The sequence below is a fragment of the Ascidiella aspersa genome, chromosome 7, assembly GCF_963924565.1.
Source record: "Ascidiella aspersa chromosome 7, kaAscAspe10.2, whole genome shotgun sequence".
In the NCBI taxonomy this organism is placed as follows: Eukaryota; Metazoa; Chordata; class Ascidiacea; order Phlebobranchia; family Ascidiidae; genus Ascidiella; species Ascidiella aspersa.
In genome coordinates this window covers 13,829,082-13,849,539 of record NC_139453.1, presented here as the reverse complement: position 1 = coordinate 13,849,539, position 20,458 = coordinate 13,829,082, and the positions used below count along the sequence as shown (strand labels likewise).

The following is a 20,458-nucleotide window of genomic DNA, read 5'->3' as shown; positions in this document are numbered from 1 at the left end:
CGAAGGTGCACATTGTGCGCACAATGTGCACTTGCGATATTTGCACGGTTCAGTGCACATTTGAAGGTGCACATTGTGCACTTGCGATATTTGCGCCAAATGTACATTAAATCTGCATCTAATGTGCACCTCACTTGAATTTGATGTGCTTTTAATGTGCCGGTGCGGCAAAGGTGGCTAAAAAGTTGCACACTCTTTTTTCCGTGATCACTTTTTCTAGCGCTGCGTGACAACTTTGTGTGCGGTTGCGTTTTGGATGGCGTTGTGTTGCATCGTCATTCGTCGGGTGGATACCGAGAGAATCGGACGCATTTTGAGCACGGTTTGCAATTTCGTTGGTTAGAGGCAAGAATAATTTTTGAATTGTAAAGTCATTCAAGCTAAGTTACGTGACGTATTAAAAAAACAGCAACTCATTGATAATATATAGAAAAAATGAAAAATCAACGTTTTATTTAATCAATATTCATATTTTTGTCATAAAATTACGAACATGGCGTTAACTTAACTCTGTAAAATACAAATTGTGACGTCATGCTGGAGTGAACCGCTTTTGTTTACAGGTTGGGGTTCGGTTAAGGTTTATGTTCTTTCAAATTATTCCGTTCAGTTCCGGTTCTGATTCGGTAACAGTTCAGCATTCTTTACCTTTTTGGATGTTGCATAAATGTAGGCCTTACCTTTACTTTTTATTTTCAGTAATTATTTTTTTCTCTGTAATCTAACATTATATATTTTTTATGTTTCTGTAGCATTTTTCTACGTTCGTCTTTAACTTTCCTTTAGTGTATTGATTTTTAATTTTTTTATTTCGATAGCCTTTCCTTTTTTATTCATTTTTTATTTATTTTTACTATAATTTTATTTTCCTTTGTCATTTGAGGTTATATTTAATTCGTTTCTGTCGCATTTTCATATTACCTACCTATCGATAGTATTTCGTTTATAATCTTGCTTAAAGTATTTCGCAAATATTGCTGCTGCAGTTTTCCGTTTAAAATTTTTCTATTCAACCATTTCCAACTTTTTATCTTACGATTGGTATTTCGCCCTGAAGTGAGTATTGTTTTGTTCCCTAATTGCTTTTGTGCTAAATGTGTGCCGTGACGCCTTCAATTTTCTGGTTTTATAAAATAAACTTTTGCGTTGAAGTTTTTTAAATTCGATAGAGCCGCTAATTACGAGGTCGATAGAGCCGCTAATTACGAAAGTTATTTTTAGAATTCATTGATCATTTAAAAACAAACACAAACAACCTAAGCAGACGTATCGCTATTCAATGTTCAACTAATTCTAACCAATTTTTTTCTAAGTTAACAAAATTAAAATCCAATAGTGCAGTTGAATTAGATTAAAAATGGTCAAACATAGATCTTTAAATACAAGAAGTGTTGCCTTACGTTTAAAATGTCCTATTAACATGCAATTGGTTAGGGGTGCCCAAAACGTGACATTTTTTCCGATAACCAATATCGTGAAGAAAAAGTATCACAATCCGATACCCAATGACGTCATAACCATGCCCACATAAGCAGAGTAGTTAAAAATTATGAACGTTTAAAAATACTTTTACGGGTTTTAAGGCTAAATTTGCAGGTTTAGTTACACCCAGTTGTTAACTTATTTGTTTGGTAAATTTAACCCATATAATCGAAAATCCATACAATTGGGACTCAATTAAAAAAAAAAGAATTATAAAAAGAATCGATCGAAAAATAACATGCATAATAAATCCACTCCATATAATCGGAAATCCGAACTCAAATAGAAAATATATCATAATAAAAAGAATGGCACGAAAAATAACATGTATTACTTGATCTTTTCCATACAAAAACATCATCGGAAAAATTGTTTAATATGAAGTTATTTATTTTTCTGTATAACGTTCACTAATACATTGTAAGTTGCACATTGAGCGATAGTGCACAATGTGCACTTATTCGTCACATATCGCAAGTGCACATTGTGCGCACAATGTGCACCTTGGAATGTGCACCGAACCGTGCACATATCGCAAGTGCACATTGTGCGCACAATGTGCACGTTTTGGTTTTGAGTCCTGTTGCGAACACGAGTTTTGTTCCATGTCTGTCTACAAAATAAAATAAAACTTAAATAGAAGCCTTTACATAACAAAAATGCAGAGCATTACTTTAGTAGTATTATAGTTTTAACTCAAAAGTAACCAACAAGCAGAAAGAATTGAACAAAAGATTTAATAAAAGATAAGTATAGTTGAGTGTAAAACTGTCATACTGGTTTAGTCTCGTAAAAAAACACAAAAAATAGGTGCTTTTAACGTTTTTTTTATTTCTAAATAGTCAGATATTGGCTTGTCGCTTTAGAAACCACCAACTTTAAGTTATAAGTAGTCTAAAAATAAATGGGAAAAATACACTGGTTTAGTCGTCTTTAAAAAGCAGATTTTTGCGTTAATTATACAGTTTTATTTATTTTTTCTCCTTTAAATAATTGAAGTATGGCTTGCGGCCTTAGAAACCACTAATTTTAAGTCACAAGCATTCCTAAATAGTCAGAAAACGCTGTCACTAACACCCTTCTCCATAAGGCGTAATGCAAATTTTGCGCATTTTAGGACCTTTACAAGATGGCGTTTCAGCCTTCTAATTGGCTTCAAAAACCGCTCACGCGTGCCGCTAGTTGCGCTATCCAGGTTTTATAGAGATCAGTGATACGGGCGAATTTCTCTACCGAACATACTGAGTGGTGTAAGGCGTCGGAATGGCGTTTGAATAAATTTTAATTGGCCATTATAAAATATTTGTGCTGCCTGACAATTAATACGTCATATTATGTCTTCATCGTGACGTCACACTAATCTAGTGGTGTAGTAAATTACTCATATTTGGATAGGTGGCGAGAAGAACTTGTGTTAGCAAAAACTTAAAATTAAATAAATTCATTTTTTATTTTCCTTATCCTTCTTATAGTTTGATATATACTACACCTGTTATTTATTTTTCATGCAGCCTGGGTTGCGATCGGCCCAAACAATTCAAAACAGAAAGCCTATATCAATGCATTGTTCGCCTTCAGGGAAGTCTTTCAAAATCCTACGGGATTTTTGCCACGAATTGCACTTATGTTGCTTTAAACCGAAAGCAACAAGCTACTTCTGCAATTGAAACGGCTATTCCGGTTAAATGACCAGACTGACATTAACTACTACGTTTTCGGACGATAGAATCAAACATTCAAAGCCAACGTGTTAAATAAATAGCTTCTCTGGTCGTTGAACCTCGGCGAGACGATGAGTTGACGCCCCGCGGAACTTCGCAGGAGGTCGCAGGCAATGCCAACACTTCAGGACTGGTTTTGTGATATTTTATAATCTCTGAGAGACGTTGACTTTATCAAGCACGGCATTATGCTTACGGACAAACACATTTACCCAAAAACCTACACCGTGTCTTTTAGCATAGGTAAGCATCTGCAATGATACATCGATGGTGTGCTACGGCTCGGGATTATCCGGAGGTCGGGATTCGCGTAGTAATTGTGAAAAAACTAAAACAGGATCTGCCTCGATTACGGCAAGCTAAACAAAATGTCAATTTTTGACCGTGAACCGATGTCCATGGATGATAAGGTTCACCAGAAGTTAACAACTTTACAAGGAGCAGTTTAGTTTACCAGGGTTGGTTTGTCGAAAGGAAACTGGTAATACCGAAGAGCAGAACCTAGGGATCGAGTCCTTGGCCGTAGTCCGTGGTAGCCAAGATCAAATAAATTGCTTGGATCGCTAGAATCGCTGAGTCGCTCTGATAGCTGGGATCGCTGGGATTGCAAGTATGGTTGGGTATATAAATTCACAAAAAAAAAACTAGAAATTGTACTACACTACTAGAATAGTGTGACGTCACTATGAAGACATAATATGACGTCATAACTGTCAGGCAACACAAACATTCTATAATGGCCAACTAAAATTTATTCGAACGCCATTCCGACGCCTTACACCACACAGTATGTTCGGTAGAGAAATTCGCCCGTATATGCGACATAAACGCCCGTAAATGCGACCTCCGCTACCAACCCCTCTCGGTTATGTGAGATAATATTTTTTCTGCATCGCAAATTTATCAATATTTTTTTCATGAAATATGATGTTAAAGCAGAGAAGTTGTGATTTTATGGTATGCGGAAATAAAATAAGATTAAAATTAAAAAAAATGATTAGTTGATTTTGCATTTAATTTACAAAATTCGTTTTATTTCTAAACTTTTTTAAACACTGCACAACTGATATTTTGCTTCCTGTTTTAAATTGGTACTAGTGACGGCGCTCTTTTACTTATGTACGTGAAAATTAATAAAAAGAAAACTTTCTTCAAATGCCGCATACCACAACGGATATTGTTTGGGTTAGGGTGCGGGTTAGTGTTTGGTTGAGGGTGGGTCAAGTTATTGATAATAATAAACATAATATTACTTGACCCACCCTCACCCAAACGCTAACCCGCACCCTAACCCAAACAATATGCGTTGTGGTATGCGGTATTATTTTGTTTTGTTTTTTGCATAACTTTTCATGTACAATAGTGAAAGAGTGCCCTAGTGACTTAAATACAACTGAACAAAACAAGTTATTACAAAAAAGATCTACCTTTCTTACTACCCAAACCAACCTAAATTGTTTGCGAGATGCTTCTACTTCGACTAACCCGCATGTTAACCAAGTTGTGCAGTTTTAAAGAATTCTATGAACAATATAAGAAAAATATTTAAAACATCAAAACATGTAAATTAAGGTAACACGTAACTAGACAGTACGAACATTAAGTAAAGGTTCTAAAAACAGAAATGCACAAACAATGAATGCAAGGGCCGCATTAATCCGGAAAAGTAGCATGCAGCTTGCGAACCCTGGGTTAAAAAAAAATCAGTGCTCTGTAAATTGTGACTGAAAGGAGAGCTTAATTTTTTGGTTTATCACCAGTCGCTAAATTGCCCCAATTTTTCTTTTGCTTTTAGAATTGTTTGACACACATTATTTGGGTTAGGGTGTTGGTTTGGGTTAGGGTAAGACGAGTAATATTACATTTATTGTTTATTAATAATCCTTAACCCACCCAAACACTAACCCGCATCCTAACCTATAAATGCGCTGTACCTCTCAGTGCTGCACCTCTCTTTGCTAAATATAACCAAACCTAATTTAACTTTATTAAGAAGAAGGAAAATATCTAAACAATTTTATTGTTTAGATTGGTATCTTTTCTGTCAAAGCACTGGAATACAATATAAACTGATAATATTTAACAAGCTTATATAAAAAACAATCACAAAGGGTGACTAGCCCACAAAGCCTTATCATCAATGGCAGACTATCTTGTAAATGAAGCTGAGGAGTCTTCTGATGAAGAGTATATTAAGCCAAAACATGTGATTGACAGTGAGGACGAGGAAGAAAATGAAAAAGGTATTAATTACTTTAAAAGTATATCATGTGGTTTTCGTAATTTTTACCAAATCAGAAATTTTTTGCCCTATCAACCGCAGCCCTTGTCGTGCGTTACAAGAAACATTGGCATGAAATGTGTTAAGCTGTTAGACTGTAGACCAGGGAAACTGGGGTCCATGGACCCCTTAGGGGTCAGTGAACTAGTTTTAAGGGGTCCGTGAAGGCAAAATTGAAATATTGGTGTATATTTAGGAAGTAATCAAATTTTTTAAGGAAAGAGTTTAATTGAAACTAAAACGTTTTTGCACTGAAGTGAATGTCTCTATTTATATTCTCCTTTTCACATTTTGTGGACTGAAAATTGCAGATTTCTACAGTCTATTTCTATTACTACGTCATTTTTTTAATTTCTTGCTTACCGTGGTCCACGCGAAGCAAAAAAACAATTTAGGGGTCCGCGGTGAAAAAAAGTTTAAGAACCCCTGCTCTAGACTCAATCAAAGCGCACCAAATTTAGTTTCAATTGTGTTTTTGGTTGACCTTGTCATTTATTACCATGAAAATTTTAGAAACAACATTATTTCTGTCACTTAAATTTGAGTAGTAACTTTATTGCAGCTGCACAACTTTAGGCTGTATGACCATATTCCTTGAACCATATGTAAAGTTTCCAAACTAGAATTTGTCTGTATTTTAGAAACAACATTATTTCTGCCACCCAAATTTGAGTACTTAGTAACTTTATTATAGCTGCACAACTTCAGGCTGCATGAACAAACAAATGTACCGTAATTAAAAACAATATTCCTAATAGTTTTACATTAGTTACAGTGACATTGGTGTTCTAAGATGTTGTTGCACATTTTTGTTTCAGATAATTGTTGTAAAAACCTTTATGTACGCTGTTAAAATCTTAAATCCCGTCTGATATTTATTGCTTCATAGCTTGTCATTTTGTAAATAGTTATTAAGTGCTGAGGAAAGAAAAATATGTATTGGTTGTTTGCATATACTGTACATTTTTATACTGCCGCCACTAGGTATGTTCAAACTAAATATTGAATCCATATATTTTGCTCTCCTCTTTATTTCACTGGTAATTCTCGACTTCAGGCAAGCTTGCTGCAGGCTGTTGAAGATCATAGCCAATTCCTCGGATTTTTTTAAATGAAAAAATTGGCATTCAAGTTTCCTTAAAACAATCACGGCGATGCAACCCATCGGTGGGTCATGCATAAAATTTAGCTTCTGCGTTGTGACCCACCGGTGGGTCGTACGAAAAAAATTACTGTTTTTTTTCATGTTCACGGTGATGTTATTTGCGCCTCAAATAGTTTTGAGGGTTTATAATCTGGTACTCATAAAGTCAAACATTAAAACTTAACATATTCGGCTTTCTTAAAATTTATGTTTATTTAAATGTTAATTGGGTTGCTAACGAAATTTGGCTGGAAAGCTCTGGCGGCAGCTAGCGGTACAGAAAGTTTAAGGTAATCGCACCACAAGAAAACAACAAAGATTATGGATCGCAATAGGGCTTTTATTCAACTCTGACATTGTTATACTTGAGGTGTAGTATATGTGTGACAAATTTAGTACTATGTGTGACAAATTTAGAAATCACGGCCCTCAAAAGAGGGTAGAGTAGGGATTTAGGTGGTTTAAGAATGAAATTTAGGTTACATAAAAAAGGAAAATATATTACATACTGTTAATTTATTGTCCGTGTTTAGCATATCAAGGTATTTTGAAAGTATCATGTTAGCTTAAATTCCCAACTTAAGCAAAGTGAGGGAGGTTTATTTGAAGTGTATGCAAAACCCATAAATGTGTTCAAATTGTTTAGAAAAATAGGAAACTACTTTTTATGTGACGCATAATGCGATATCAGGCAGAAACCATAATTTAAAAAACAGGTAAAATTTAATCCCTATTGCACATGCACCACCTGGACTTTTGTGTTATGTAGCTTTCTTCCCTTAACCTGTTGGTAATTACCCCCAAAGGGGCAATTTGACGTTTTTGGGGCTGGTTTAGATCAGGGGTTCACAACCGGGGGTACGAGATTGGACATTAAGGGGTAAGAAGATCCTTGGGCCACAGAGCACCTTTTTAAACAGATTTCATAGTACAGTTTTATTTTGGAGTTGTAAATGATATTATGCCATTCCAGTCTTTGATGTGAAAAAAAAATTGTCTACAAATAATTGTTGTTCTTTAGTAAGAAACCTCATTGTCTCATAACAATACGTTTTCAACTGCAAAAATAATTTCCGTTTTGTATTGAGTATAATCAAGCCATCGTTTGAGCGAATTTTATCTTTTTGTTAAGCAGCAACAAATATCTCACTGAGAAGTGACAAATAATATAACTGACTTTTGCATTTTTAGTGAAATACCGGTTTACCTTTTAATTCAGCTATAAAAGCAAGGTAATTTAGCAATATATATCTGTAAAATACCACCAGAATATTTTGGGGCGTTCTCTGACCTGACAAAGGGGTAATGGCCGCAAAAAAGGTTGGGAACCCCTTGTTTAGATTATCGATTTTTGTGTATTTTTAATAAAATGCACCCTATAGATTGGAACATAGACAAGATAAATTTTTGGGTGTGTTTGTATTTTTTTGTACTTAAAGACCATGCCTTTTGTGACCGCGTAGTATCTTGGTATCTTGTGTATGGTAAACCATAGTACACTTAGCTCATGATGATAGTGGTTAGCATTGCAGGTTGCAGACTTGGTCTAGGTTAGTCAGTGTAGGCACTAGAAACTATTGAAATGCCTCCAAAAACTTTTGGGTCGCGTCCCTAAACTTTAATGATGTGTTCGCCTGAGGAATCTATGAACCTTGCCATGTTTTTGCGATAAACAAGGCTATTAATAAGTAAATTAGACAACAAAACGTAGCGCCGCAGGCGCAAAAATTTTTGTGACATTAAGTCATTAACAAGTACACAAGGGACATGTGAAGGTACAACTTGGGGCCTGGGGAGTGGGGATGTACGTACATGTTTGCTTTTCTTGCTTTAAAAGTGTTACATTGATAGCTCTTTTCAGGCAAACCTGTGTGAAAACGTGCTGCTCAAAACCAGATTGAAAAGCATGAAAAAATATTCTTTGGATAAATTTCCAATTTATATTGCTCGAAATAAAGATATTTACAATAAAATTTAATAGAAATGGTCACAGTCACAGTGCAACATGCCCCATAGTATGCATATATATTACCTTTGGGATAGAGTTGCTGAAAAACAAAGAAACAGAAACCTAGCAAAACCAGGCTAAAGTTTGCACGGACCGCGAACATTTTTTGCATTTGCGTAATTGAACAATCAAAAATATACCTTAGGCCTTAGGTGGAGAAGCATAGTCTGCTAGATCCTTAATATGCTGATGCAAATGTTATACCTGTACATTTAACAGGAATGGGGAATTCAACTCAATATATACAGGAAATCAACTCAACATAGAAGTACTTGCCAATTCAAAGCAAAACTGCCAACACGTAACAATAGTATGATCAAAAGTGTGTACTTTCTAAAATAATAAACAGTCTATATGCCTTATTTTTCTCACCAAACAACGTGCACTACACTACCATAACTTTTTTTCAAAATGCCACAAACACAATTACTTTCTGCCAATTGTAGTATATAATGTTATTACATATTTCCGCTGTTCAAAAATATATGTGATTAAATATGTGTGGAAACAACCACAAGGTATTTTGTAAATGGGATGTTGGAAAAAAACTTTTTTTTCAATTTTTTTGGAACCAATTTCTTCGGTTTTCTGGGTGATTCTTTGGCCGACATAGTCGCCAAGTCGCCAGCATTCTGCCATACTTAGAACAAGATTAAAAATGTTACACACATGTTTTCTAGCTAAACATAAGTTTTGCTCGTTTCAGAGTTAGCCAAGTACGTAGACGGGGACGGCAACATTGCTGGTTTGGTGGACGACAATGTTGAAGATGATGAAGAAGAAGGAAACGACGAAGACAGCGTCGACTCGACAGACGATGAGGAAAATGATGAACCTGATGAAGATGTTACGCCTACAAGTAATTGATTATTGAAATATAGTAATTGTGAATCTCACATATCCTAAATGCTGGTATACTGATTAATGAATGGATTAGACTGCAGGGTTGTTCCTAAGAAAAAAATTAGGCTATCAATTAGCACTCGCCCAGCCGAAATAATACTCGTCAAATTTGTTGGTACGCAATTGTAAATTTACAACTAAACCATAATTTTGCACAGTTAACAACCATATGCACCAAAGGTTCTGCGCCGTGCTATAAACTTTAGAGATCGCAACAACATACTTATGTAGACTAATTGCTAATTCTCAGCTGTAGTTTTTAAAATATCGTAGTGTTCAGTGGGCCGTTTCGGCCTCTTAAAAAACTCTGCTTAAAAATAATATAAGACATTTGCATTCAAACTTATCGTTACCAAAAACTGCAGCAATTGCTTATAATATTTTATGCAAACAATTCAATAAATACAGAAAAGTAAAATTCTTATCGCTGGGTGCATCGCAAGTTTAGTAAACTTTTCCAAAGGCGTCAACGACCGGGTTAAACATTTAAAAATTAACAACATTTAAGTTAAACAATCAACCTCACAACTATTTACCACTGCAGCAATGACGTCTTTGATTGTTTGCCGGTAAACAATTTTTTAAAAACGGGACAAAGAGTCTTTATTACAATCTACACTGGGACAAAGAATATTTATTACGAGTTTCGAACGTGACTTCGATTAAAACCTTATTATTTGTGTAGTGTTGAACGTATTTGCGCCTTAGTGTTTAAGGAAATAACTGGCGCAAAGTAACATTTCGCTTAGTAGTGTGCTTAACACAAGTTAAAAATTTCTCGCCGTGGCCAGTCGCCAGTCAGGCGAGTGGGTGTCAATTAGCACTTGCCTGGAGCGATTTGCACTCGCATTGGCGAGCGGGCGAGTGTTTAAGCCCCACCCTGCACTAATAATAATTTAATGTAATTCTGTGCAATATAAAAAATAAATTTTTTTAATGTTCAGCAAAAATAATTCATAATTTTTTGAAATACTCTTCAATTGTTTTCAGCAAGTGAATATTAAAATTTGAAAATAAACAAGAATGTTGTAAATGATTGCTGTCTAGCGTTTTTTTGAAAGTAATATATACTGTTTATTCTATTTTTCTAATTAAAAGATTTCCAAAATATATTAATAGTCAAATGTTGTATGGCAACATGTAAAAAAAATAGTTAAAAACTATGTGATAATCTGAGAAGAAAGGTTACTACATGTGTGTTGTTGAATCGCGTGGTCTTACATTTTATATAGCTCTGAGTCTGCTTGCCATTTTATCTTTTTAACAATCTTCCAGAACACAAAAAGAGAAAAAGAGATCATCGTTTAGAAGATGATGATTTCGACCTTATTGAGGAAAATCTTGGTGTGAAGCTGAAAAAGAGAAAGAAGTTCTCTCGTCTCACCACTGTTTCGTCTGATGAGGATGACGACAATGCTGAAAATGATGGTCGCGATCAAATTAGGGACGAGCTTTTTCGTGGCACTTACGAGGATGACGCAGCTCCTGTGAGAATAATCCCTGGGAATGATTTTCCATGCAATACAACTTAATATTTTGTTACACGAAAAATTGGATAACAGTTCAAAGATAAACAAAATTTCATCCACTTCATTATATGCAAAAGGCGTAGTAAAGTTCATTCCTAACATATTTAGACAAAACTTTAGAAAATAAAATTTAACATAATGTCCTTTTGCAGGCACTAAAATTCACATTGTTAGAGATATAGCGCTCTACCGATAATATCTGCCGAAATTGAACTTCTACCAATATATTAGTGTCTGTAAATTTTAGCCCATATTTTTGTAGATATTTTATTATTGACACAAGTTTTTTAACTTTTAAATCAAATTGTGATTTATGTTATTTTCATTGCTGACTGGTTAAAATGTTTGATTTACTGTATTCAGTGCCATGCAAAGTTAATATGCAAGATAAAAGGTTGTATAGTTAGATGGGTGGATGAACTAAATCTTATTTGAATTATGAAGTCAAAATTAAAAATTATTTCCATATCGCAAATATAAAAAAGTATGTTATTCTCATTATTCGTAGTGGGTAGTTGCCAGTTGGTAAAAAAACATAAAAAAATCGTGTTCTTAAAAGTTATAGTGGTCGATCTTAAATTCAGATTTAAGATTGTCTGATACTTTGTTATATCACTTTTGACAATATGTTTAAAATATCCCCTGTGTAGGCTCCAGTAATGGAACCTGAAGTTCCTCTGATCCGAGATGATGAGGAGGGTGAATCGTCGGATGAGAGCGACGTGGATGATTTCATAGTGGACGATAACGGAGAGCCTATTAGTCGTCCACAAAAGGGGCAGAAGCGAAGAAGCAAAGGCGATTCGTATGTGGCTCTTTTTTTAGTATTATATGAATTTGTTATTATTTGCGAATTTCAGATGGGCTATCTAGTAGGAATATTTTTGGTAAACAATCGCTAAGTTGAAATTATGAGTCAGTATTGACAGAAAGTCTTTCAACCTTAATGATTTTTTCTCTCCCTAACTTTATACTTGATCCTATTGCCTCATTTTTACAGTGCTTTACAAAACCTACAAGACATTTTCGGTGTTGACTTTGACTTTGCCGACATCGCCAAATATGGTGAAGATTATGAAGATGATGATGAAATTGAGGAGGGTTACTATGATGACCAGGTAGATCTTGTGGCTCTTTTTTTTGTTTTTATATCTGTTTTATAATAGTTATATTTTCTTCTAAGTGTAACTGTTTATTTTTTAATAAGCTGGAAGAAGAAGAAATGGGCGAGGATGGAGAAATAGTGAGTAGAAGAGCAAAGAAGAAAACCAAGAAGTCTCGAAAAAAGAAGTCAATCTTTGATGTAAGATATATAAGTTTTAATGACTGCAATATGTGGCTTTGTTTTAAAAGACTTAAACTGTGCTAAGAGACAAATATTATGAGAAACATTAAATACTATCATGTTCATTAGTTAAACGTAACATTAGTTAAATACACGAACATTAATCACATGGTAAGTTTCATGTTTGAGAAACAATATTTGACATTTTTTGCGATAGAAAGAATGTATATTATAAATAATATTGCCCTTCAGGTTATGGAGCCCGACACATTGGAGAGGGGTTTCTATACCGACATGGACGCTGAAATTAGAAACACAGACATTCCTGAAAGATTTCAGCTGCGGGCAATTCCTGTCAGGTAAAACACAGCAGGAATCATATCATCACACAATGTACTTTTTATGTTCTTTTTAAATCCTTTATATCAGGATTGGTAAACTCATTTGTTACCATGGGCTGCATGAATTGCTTAACATTGCTGACGTGTCTAAACACACGACTTTTTAGCACGGCTGACCACACACTTACCAGGCATGGGATATTTTATTTCAAGCATCGATTAATATGTTATTGGGTCACAAAAATAGCAAGTTGTGAATGTGAAAGCTGGCTTTTGTAATATGGACAAATGTGCCATAAAATAGCCAAACATCGTATGTCCGGAACATTTTTGAGTTGTTTTGACTCTTGATTATATTTTTATAGTTTGACAGAACTAAAAACATGCTGACTTCATTATAACTCGCAGCATCCTCATCACTGCGTCTTAAGGCTATCTCTTGCGATAAAAATTCCGAGAAAACAGGTTAAAACGGGTCCCATTGGTAGTCTTGCGTTTTTATTATGCAACCTAATTACCTGTAGTAAACATTTTTAAGGCCTGCTGAAGAAAGCGAACTTGAACTGGAAGCTGAATGGATCTACAAATATTGCTTTGTGGAGTCTACTCTCTCTAAACAGGCATGTCTACTGTAACACTCGAAACTTATACAACACTTTTTGGCGTCCATATTTTAATAAACAAAATTTTCTTTATAGGCATCGTTAGTATTATAAAAATAAAGCCTTTTTCAGCAAATGCCTTTGCGCGTAAAAACCAAATAGAAGACGGTAGTTCATTTCCAGTAGTAGCTCTGCATGTTGACAGGTTTCACGGAAATATTTCTCTAGGATTCCATTGATGAATTGTCTGCAAACTTCAGTGCTTCTGCTCTTTCGTCACTTAACAGGAAACCACCCTCCTGTGTTGGCAGAATTCAGGTGAGAGTTTTTACGATATGTGATTCCAGGTATTTCACAACTCGTGTAGAAATAGTGCAATTACCTTTTATTACACTGTTGTATAGAACGCCAATGGTGGTGGGTACTTTGACGCAAATTTCAAAGTAATACTTGATTAAGTCCAAGTTGTGACAAAACACCAAACCAAGACATTCGTTTTAGGCAGTTCTTCACTCATTTAATAAAATATTTTATGTATTTAGCACAGTTTAACAAAATATAAGGTCAAACTGAAATCTTCTCCAAATAAATGTGTTTTCGGTTAAACGATATGGTAAAAGCGCTATCAAAATAAAAACTTCATACTTGATTAATCTCCATATTCGATTAAATTTCGGGTTAAAATCACAGGTCGATCGAGTAAAAATTCTCCTAAATTTATTGCCATTTACAAATATGGCTTGGGGTAAGGCATTCTAAGTTCATGTAGAACTTGTGTTTTTTGGGTTAGCTTACATCGGGTATACTTAAACGTTTACTGTTTTTTTAAATGTTACTTTTTATCGCCCAAACCGTTTTTGCAATGTCCAGGACACATTGAACTTCATGAGAAACGAGCAGTTCGAAGTGCCGTTCATCGCCTTTTACAGGAAGGAATACGTTGAACCGGAGCTGAACATTCACGACCTGAACAAGATTTATCACTGGGACGAAAAGGTATATGTGCTTTTGTAAGTTACTCTGTTATGCAAAGCAGAATTTCTGTTGAAGTTGAATTTTGATTGAAAAATGTATATCAGCCTGAATAATTAAATTAAATTAAATTACAAAAAATACATGATTGGTGATAAAATGGGTTATTGCAGAAACGCATGGCAAAATGAAATATATATCGATTTTTTTTAAGATGAGAATTTAATACGATTCACCAGTTTTATTTTTAAGTTGAAAACTAGTTGTTGCCAAAGACCATATGATTTCAATCTGTTTTAATGGGCAAACCAAACACGAAAAAATAGTTTTGGGGGGCATTTCATAACAAAACACGAAATCGGACGGTAACCAGAATCGAACTAATAATGCTTTTTTAAATAGATTATATTTACATTTACCAACTTTTTCAGTTGGATAACAAAACCGTCCAAGTCCATTTTAGCAGACTGTCTCTTAAACCGTTGTCGTTTTTGTTTTTCATCACAGTGGACGCAGCTCAACAACCGAAAGGCGAACCTGACCCGCTTGCTGCAGAAGATGCAGACTTTTCAGTATGAGCAGATCTCGGCCGACCCGGACAAGCCGTTGGGCGACAACGTGCGCGCCCTAACCGACCCCGACATCGAAAGGTAGAATAGCCTATGTAGGTGGCGGCATCTGCTTCCTAGTGGAGACAGGGTGTCAGAGGACTGGGCTCAGACTCTACTGACTTGCTCACAAATTTCAGCCTCTTTCATGGCGAATGGGAAGAATCCAGCCACAACCGTTACCTTCTTTACTTTACTTTTAGACTTACTTTTCTTTAGTTCCGTTCAACATTGTTTGACAAAAAAAGTTAGAATAAATATTGAATCGCACGTAAGTCGTACAAATAGCAGTACTGCCCGTTGCTTGTTATTTCTAACCTTAATTTGACAGGCTGGTCGTCAGCCAACGTTTGCCCTTGAGTTGTTGGTCGCTGTTGCCTACAGCCAAAAATTAAATTTCGCTTTGTGAGGATTTACAATATTTATGGCTTACGCAATAACGGAACAAAGGCTGAGAATCGCTCGTTTAGAGTTAAAGTAGATTGGATTTACATTTTATTTTAACAAAAAAATAAAAAAAATAGCATAAGTATTTGTAGATCCCACAGGGCGGCCTAAGCCTGTTAGGTCACCGAGTTGGTTATGATTGAATTTGTCCATAGCAAAACATCACAGAAAAAGGGAATCTAAATACAGGATCAAACAAAGTACATTTAGCGTTTTATAGCTAAATTTATTTTGTGCTTGATTTAATGGAAAACACACAACATCCTACAAACTTCATCATAATTTTGGTTAACCTTGCAGGATCCAGACGGTTCAAACGATGGAAGAGTTGCGAGACGTGTACGGCCACTTCTTGTTGCATTACGGTCGCGACATCCCCAAAATGCAGGTCGGTGGTTCTTTGATGTTTGGTAATTCGGTTTCAGATGTTTTTTCGGTGGCATAGGAGTCGGCATTAAGTGGTAACTATCAAGCTCGTCACTCGATAAGATAGCAGGTGTTATTAGTGCCGAAGTGAAGCCAAAGTGATTATTAGATATTTCAGCCAAGGTTTCCGATACAACGCAGCGTTCCATACAATAAAATGTAAATTTGTACTACAATCAGGGCTGCGGAGTCGGTTAAAAATAACCCGAGTCCAACTCCGGCCAAAAACTAAACCCGAGTCCGACTCCGGTCAAATGTGGGTTTGTCGAGTCCCAAGTCCGGCCCTAACCCTACAGGCTGTATTCCGCCAATTTACGTAACGAAAATAACGTGGATATTCAGCAATGCACTTATAGGGGGTCGTATAATTTATCCACTCACAATACATGATTGGAAAATATTCCACCATATGCTACTCTACTTTTACAATTTCCAGTTGGCGGACATATCAGTTTAAAAATTTGGTACTGCGCTGGCGCATGTCGGACGCGGGACTCGGGTAGTTTTACGCGGTCTTACTCGAGTCCCGACTCAGTAACTAAGCCTTCTGACTCGAAATTAAATTTTGATATCATAACATGAAAAATAAACCCATACAGTTTACAATTTCATTAATTAGTGTCGAATCTGCTGACGCATGCACTCTTTGCCCAAAACGTCGTACATCGGTAATAGATCAATATTCCAAGTAGAGATGCCTGATACTTGACATTCTAATTCGATAACCGACCGATAGCTTAGCCGAAAAGTATCGCCATCCGATACGATACCAATGACGTCATTACTTAGGTCAAACAGACTAAATAGATTAAATGAAAATGTTCAAAAATAATCGAAGGTAACTTTTCTCATGTTACAAGGCCAAAATTCGCTTTAGCCTGAAGAAGTTTAGGTCATATCATTTATTATCCAATTATATTTTGATGAATTTACCTTTAACTGTAGAAATTGCTGCATTGGGTAACCGAATCATGGCTAAAATACCTATGTTAATTTAGTTAGTATTGTATTGGCACCGATACCACCCTAGTATCGGACGAGGACCGATACTATAAGTTAGCGTCGGGTATCGGCTTCGATCCGATATTTTGGACATTCCCAATGTTTCCAAAACCTGTACTATATATACATCCAAGCCATTAAACTTTTTCGATTTTAGAACGCCCTTCGTATCCAGCGTAAACGCGAGAGGGCAGAGGAGGGGAGTGTGCCCCCCGAAGACGCGCCCACCCAGGCTTCTGACCTCAAACAGGCCTCGAGAAGAGACATGTACACCGTTTGCCTCAACGCCGGGCTCGGTAGGTGCTTCCAGCTAACACAAGAGCATTTTTTGTCTTGTGCTGGTCTATGACGTCGCTAAGCTTAAGGTTCTTTTGTTTTAAACGACAAGGCGTCAATTTTCCGTTTTTGTAGTCTTTGGAAATGTCTCAAAAAAGAGTAAATTGTACCGTAATTTGACCTACGAAAATGACTATAAAAAGCGTTGGTAACATCGGAATCGATGTTTTTAGAAAAAAATATCTGTTAAATATATGGCTCCGCCTCGAATAGATGCTACTGTTTGGTATTTTTGTGCCTTTTTTTCCATTTTAAGCCCGTGTTATGCCGCGTGTTTTAAAAGGATACGACTCGCCTGTTGGATTTTTACCATTAAAGTGTGTATTTAATTTTTTTTTCATTTACAAATCGTTGGCCAAATCGAAATCTTGTTAAAAGGTGTTTCCAAAATGACCCTATTTTATTATTGCGTTACCTTTCGTTGAAAAGTAGCGGACAGACTGTTTGAAAAATGACAAAACGCCGAATTATTCCACTCAAATATTGTATGACGTATTTTTGACTGCTGAATATTACTTTTATGCGAAAGTGTTTTACAAATTGATTGGTCATTGTATTTGTCAATATCAGACATGTTTTTTATCTGCTCGGTTCATTTTGTAAAACACAGACACTGGTAGATGAAGCAATCAAGGCCGCCTTACAAACGATATGCGAACACTGTGACATGACCTACACTTCGTTACTGCTTTTTTAACTCATATACCACAGAAAAACAACCAAAATATACATGCCCTGCAAATTTTCTTTTAATCGATAAGTCATTCTCTAACCTAAAGCACATACATTCAGTTGAGTCTTGATATTCTTAGCCAAGCATTTACAAATGTCAAACGTCGAACATTTTATCAGTTGCGTGGGAGTGAATGACCAAAAAACCCACCTCATTAGGATGTTGACTTAAATACAACATTTGTTGAACCACCCATTTTTAGCATTCATTAGCAGGAAAAGGGTTTAAAAAATCAGCAAAGGATTTTAAATTTATAACGACGAATTAATTCATGTTTTCGTTGTGTTTGTGAACAGGCGGAGTGGCCAACAAGTTCGGTTTGACGCCGGAGCAGTTTGGCGAAAATCTTCGCGACAACTACCAACGTCACGAAACCGAGCAGTATCCAGCTGAGCCCCTCGACCTGGCTGAAGACTTCCTCTGTCCGCAGTTCAACACAAAGTAAGTCGATTACTTTTAAAAAGGGGCTTGCTGGCGCTTTTCGCACGTCTTACTTTCGTGTTAGAGAACTGACCAAATCGGTTGATGTGCAAAACTGGCCGAACAGAGACAAGTTTTTACGAGAAATCACTAAACACTAGAGATCAAAACGTTGGGAGTTTGGCTATTAACATGCTTATAAAAAAATATTGTAATGTTTACAAATTAGTGTTACTTTCCATATTTTAGATTTCCTTTTATCGATTCGCATTGCAGCGGTGCTTGAAGCATGCGCGTTTTTTTATAATTTTCGTTATACCAGCATTTCGCATTGAAGCGGTTTCCTGGGAAACGCGTTATTGTTTTTTGACTTTCCGACCAATTTATTGTATTCAAGTTAAGGGTAGGCTTCTTTGTGCATATTTGGACTAGTCTTACGCATTTTAATAATTCTATTAAAAAAAAATTAAAATGCGGTTTCCAGCTTTTCTTTCGAAAACTTTTAAATTTTCGACGCATTTGTTGTATTTCGATACTCTTAAATTGCGTGATACATCTTTTAATTTCTTTTCGCAGGGAGGCGGTTCAGGAAGGCATCGCTAGGCCACATCAAGGATTTTTTTTAGCAAATTTTGACTTTCCGACCGATTTTTTAGTTAATTTTCAGGGATGCGTCGCTAAGCGGCACCCAACATTATTTCGCATCTTTTAATTACTATTCGCAGAGAGGCGGTGCTTGAAGGCGCGCGCTATATGGTGGCGATGCAACTGGCCCGCGAGCCGCTGGTGCGTCAGTGCGTGCGTCAGACTTTCACCGAACGCGCCAAGATCACGCTGCGTCCAACCAAGAAGGGCAAGCAGGAGATCGACGAGGCACACCCCTGCCACGCCTACAAGTGGCTGCGCAACAAACCCGTCAAGGACCTGGCCGGTCCACAGTTCCTGCACATACAGAACGTGAGCGAGTTAAATATCTGTGTGACCTCGCCCAACCGGTATGCTGTGAGCTTGGACGTAAGGCATTCGCTCGTTGTTTTGGGCGTTTTTAGGACCCAATTTCCCGCCTAGTACAAAACCAGTAGGTTACCACTTTTACCGTAAAATTTTGAAATTGTTGGGGATTCGCAAAACGTGGTTTCGTTTGTATAAAGGTAGCTGTTTACTTCTTGACCTTAATTGTTTTTTTCAGGTCAGCGCTTTAAAAGTTAATAAAGGAAACCTATACAACGTTCGCCCTTCTATTCACACTATCCGACAATTATAAACACACACTTTCGGCGCTTGTCCATTTTTAAGCAAACAACTTAACTGTTAATTTCACGACGCAATTAATTGACAAAGGTTTTGAAATCCCTTGGCCTGACCAATAATGTTCGACGTACGGCTCTAAACGGCAACGCAAGGCATTTAATATAGGATATCATGAAAAAGAGCATGCAAAACTCAGTAGAGCTTCAATTTTCTTGATTGCAGGCGGAGGAGGAAGGCTTGCTCACCGTCAACTTTCACGTGGACATGAAGGACTCCCTGGGAGGCCAGACGTACTTCGAAGAAATAAAACAGCTCTACTACAGGGTAAGCGCTTCTCGCCAAGTATGCGAGCATATACCGAAGTTTAGCGTTTTCGCATCCACACCGATTTGCTGTTCAACGGCTCGTCCACCTCCTTGCATCTGCAATTCTATCACTTTGCGTAATTAGTTGTACAAAGCTAGCTCAGTCTGTCCCATGGTTTACAGCAGGTGTCGGCAACATTTTGTGCACTGCGGGCCGGTTTAAAAAAAACTAAAATTTTAATACAGACCGGGCTTCAAACAACACCAAAAATGTTGAGAAGCTTGTCTCACGCAACAAGTTTAAAAGTCAGTAATTACAGGACAACATAAAGTTACGTCATAGAAAAACCTAATATAAGAACAATATGAAATATACGAACGACAGGGTGTCTCCTAAAAAAAATATAGACCTGGAGTGGGCAACCTTTCCTAGTCGCCGGGCAAAACCAAACTCAGAAGTGCCTCTGCGGATTATGTTGTTTGTGTACATTTATGTGTAGTTAAGCTATAGGGCTTTCGGTATTACAACTGTAACGACTGTTTATCAACGTATGGACCTAGGGTTATATGCAATCAAATGTCTACATTTAGAAAAAAAACGGCACTCCAGTGTTAATAAATTGCGTTTATTTGGTGTAAAATTTGAGTTCAGGATGTTGCCG

General features: G+C 36.5%; 1 protein-coding gene across 2 annotated transcripts in view; it reads left to right on the top strand.

Moving 5' to 3' along the window:
• Positions 1-5,307: 5,307 nt before the first annotated feature.
• LOC146137952 (transcription elongation factor SPT6-like) overlaps positions 5,308-20,458 on the top strand; it is a 37,276-nt gene continuing 22,125 nt past the window's right edge. For both annotated transcript variants that reach the window (XM_083394807.1, XM_083394808.1), the window contains exons 1-16: positions 5,308-5,446; positions 9,343-9,495; positions 10,815-11,026; positions 11,719-11,873; positions 12,069-12,186; positions 12,276-12,371; positions 12,606-12,712; positions 13,233-13,314; positions 13,525-13,614; positions 14,167-14,292; positions 14,776-14,918; positions 15,624-15,711; positions 16,909-17,047; positions 18,117-18,261; positions 18,966-19,197; positions 19,714-19,815. In XM_083394807.1, the coding sequence (XP_083250933.1) occupies positions 5,344-5,446; positions 9,343-9,495; positions 10,815-11,026; positions 11,719-11,873; positions 12,069-12,186; positions 12,276-12,371; positions 12,606-12,712; positions 13,233-13,314; positions 13,525-13,614; positions 14,167-14,292; positions 14,776-14,918; positions 15,624-15,711; positions 16,909-17,047; positions 18,117-18,261; positions 18,966-19,197; positions 19,714-19,815 (2,091 nt within the window). In that variant the 5' untranslated portion in view covers positions 5,308-5,343. The remainder of the gene's footprint in view (positions 5,447-9,342; positions 9,496-10,814; positions 11,027-11,718; positions 11,874-12,068; positions 12,187-12,275; positions 12,372-12,605; positions 12,713-13,232; positions 13,315-13,524; positions 13,615-14,166; positions 14,293-14,775; positions 14,919-15,623; positions 15,712-16,908; positions 17,048-18,116; positions 18,262-18,965; positions 19,198-19,713; positions 19,816-20,458) is intronic.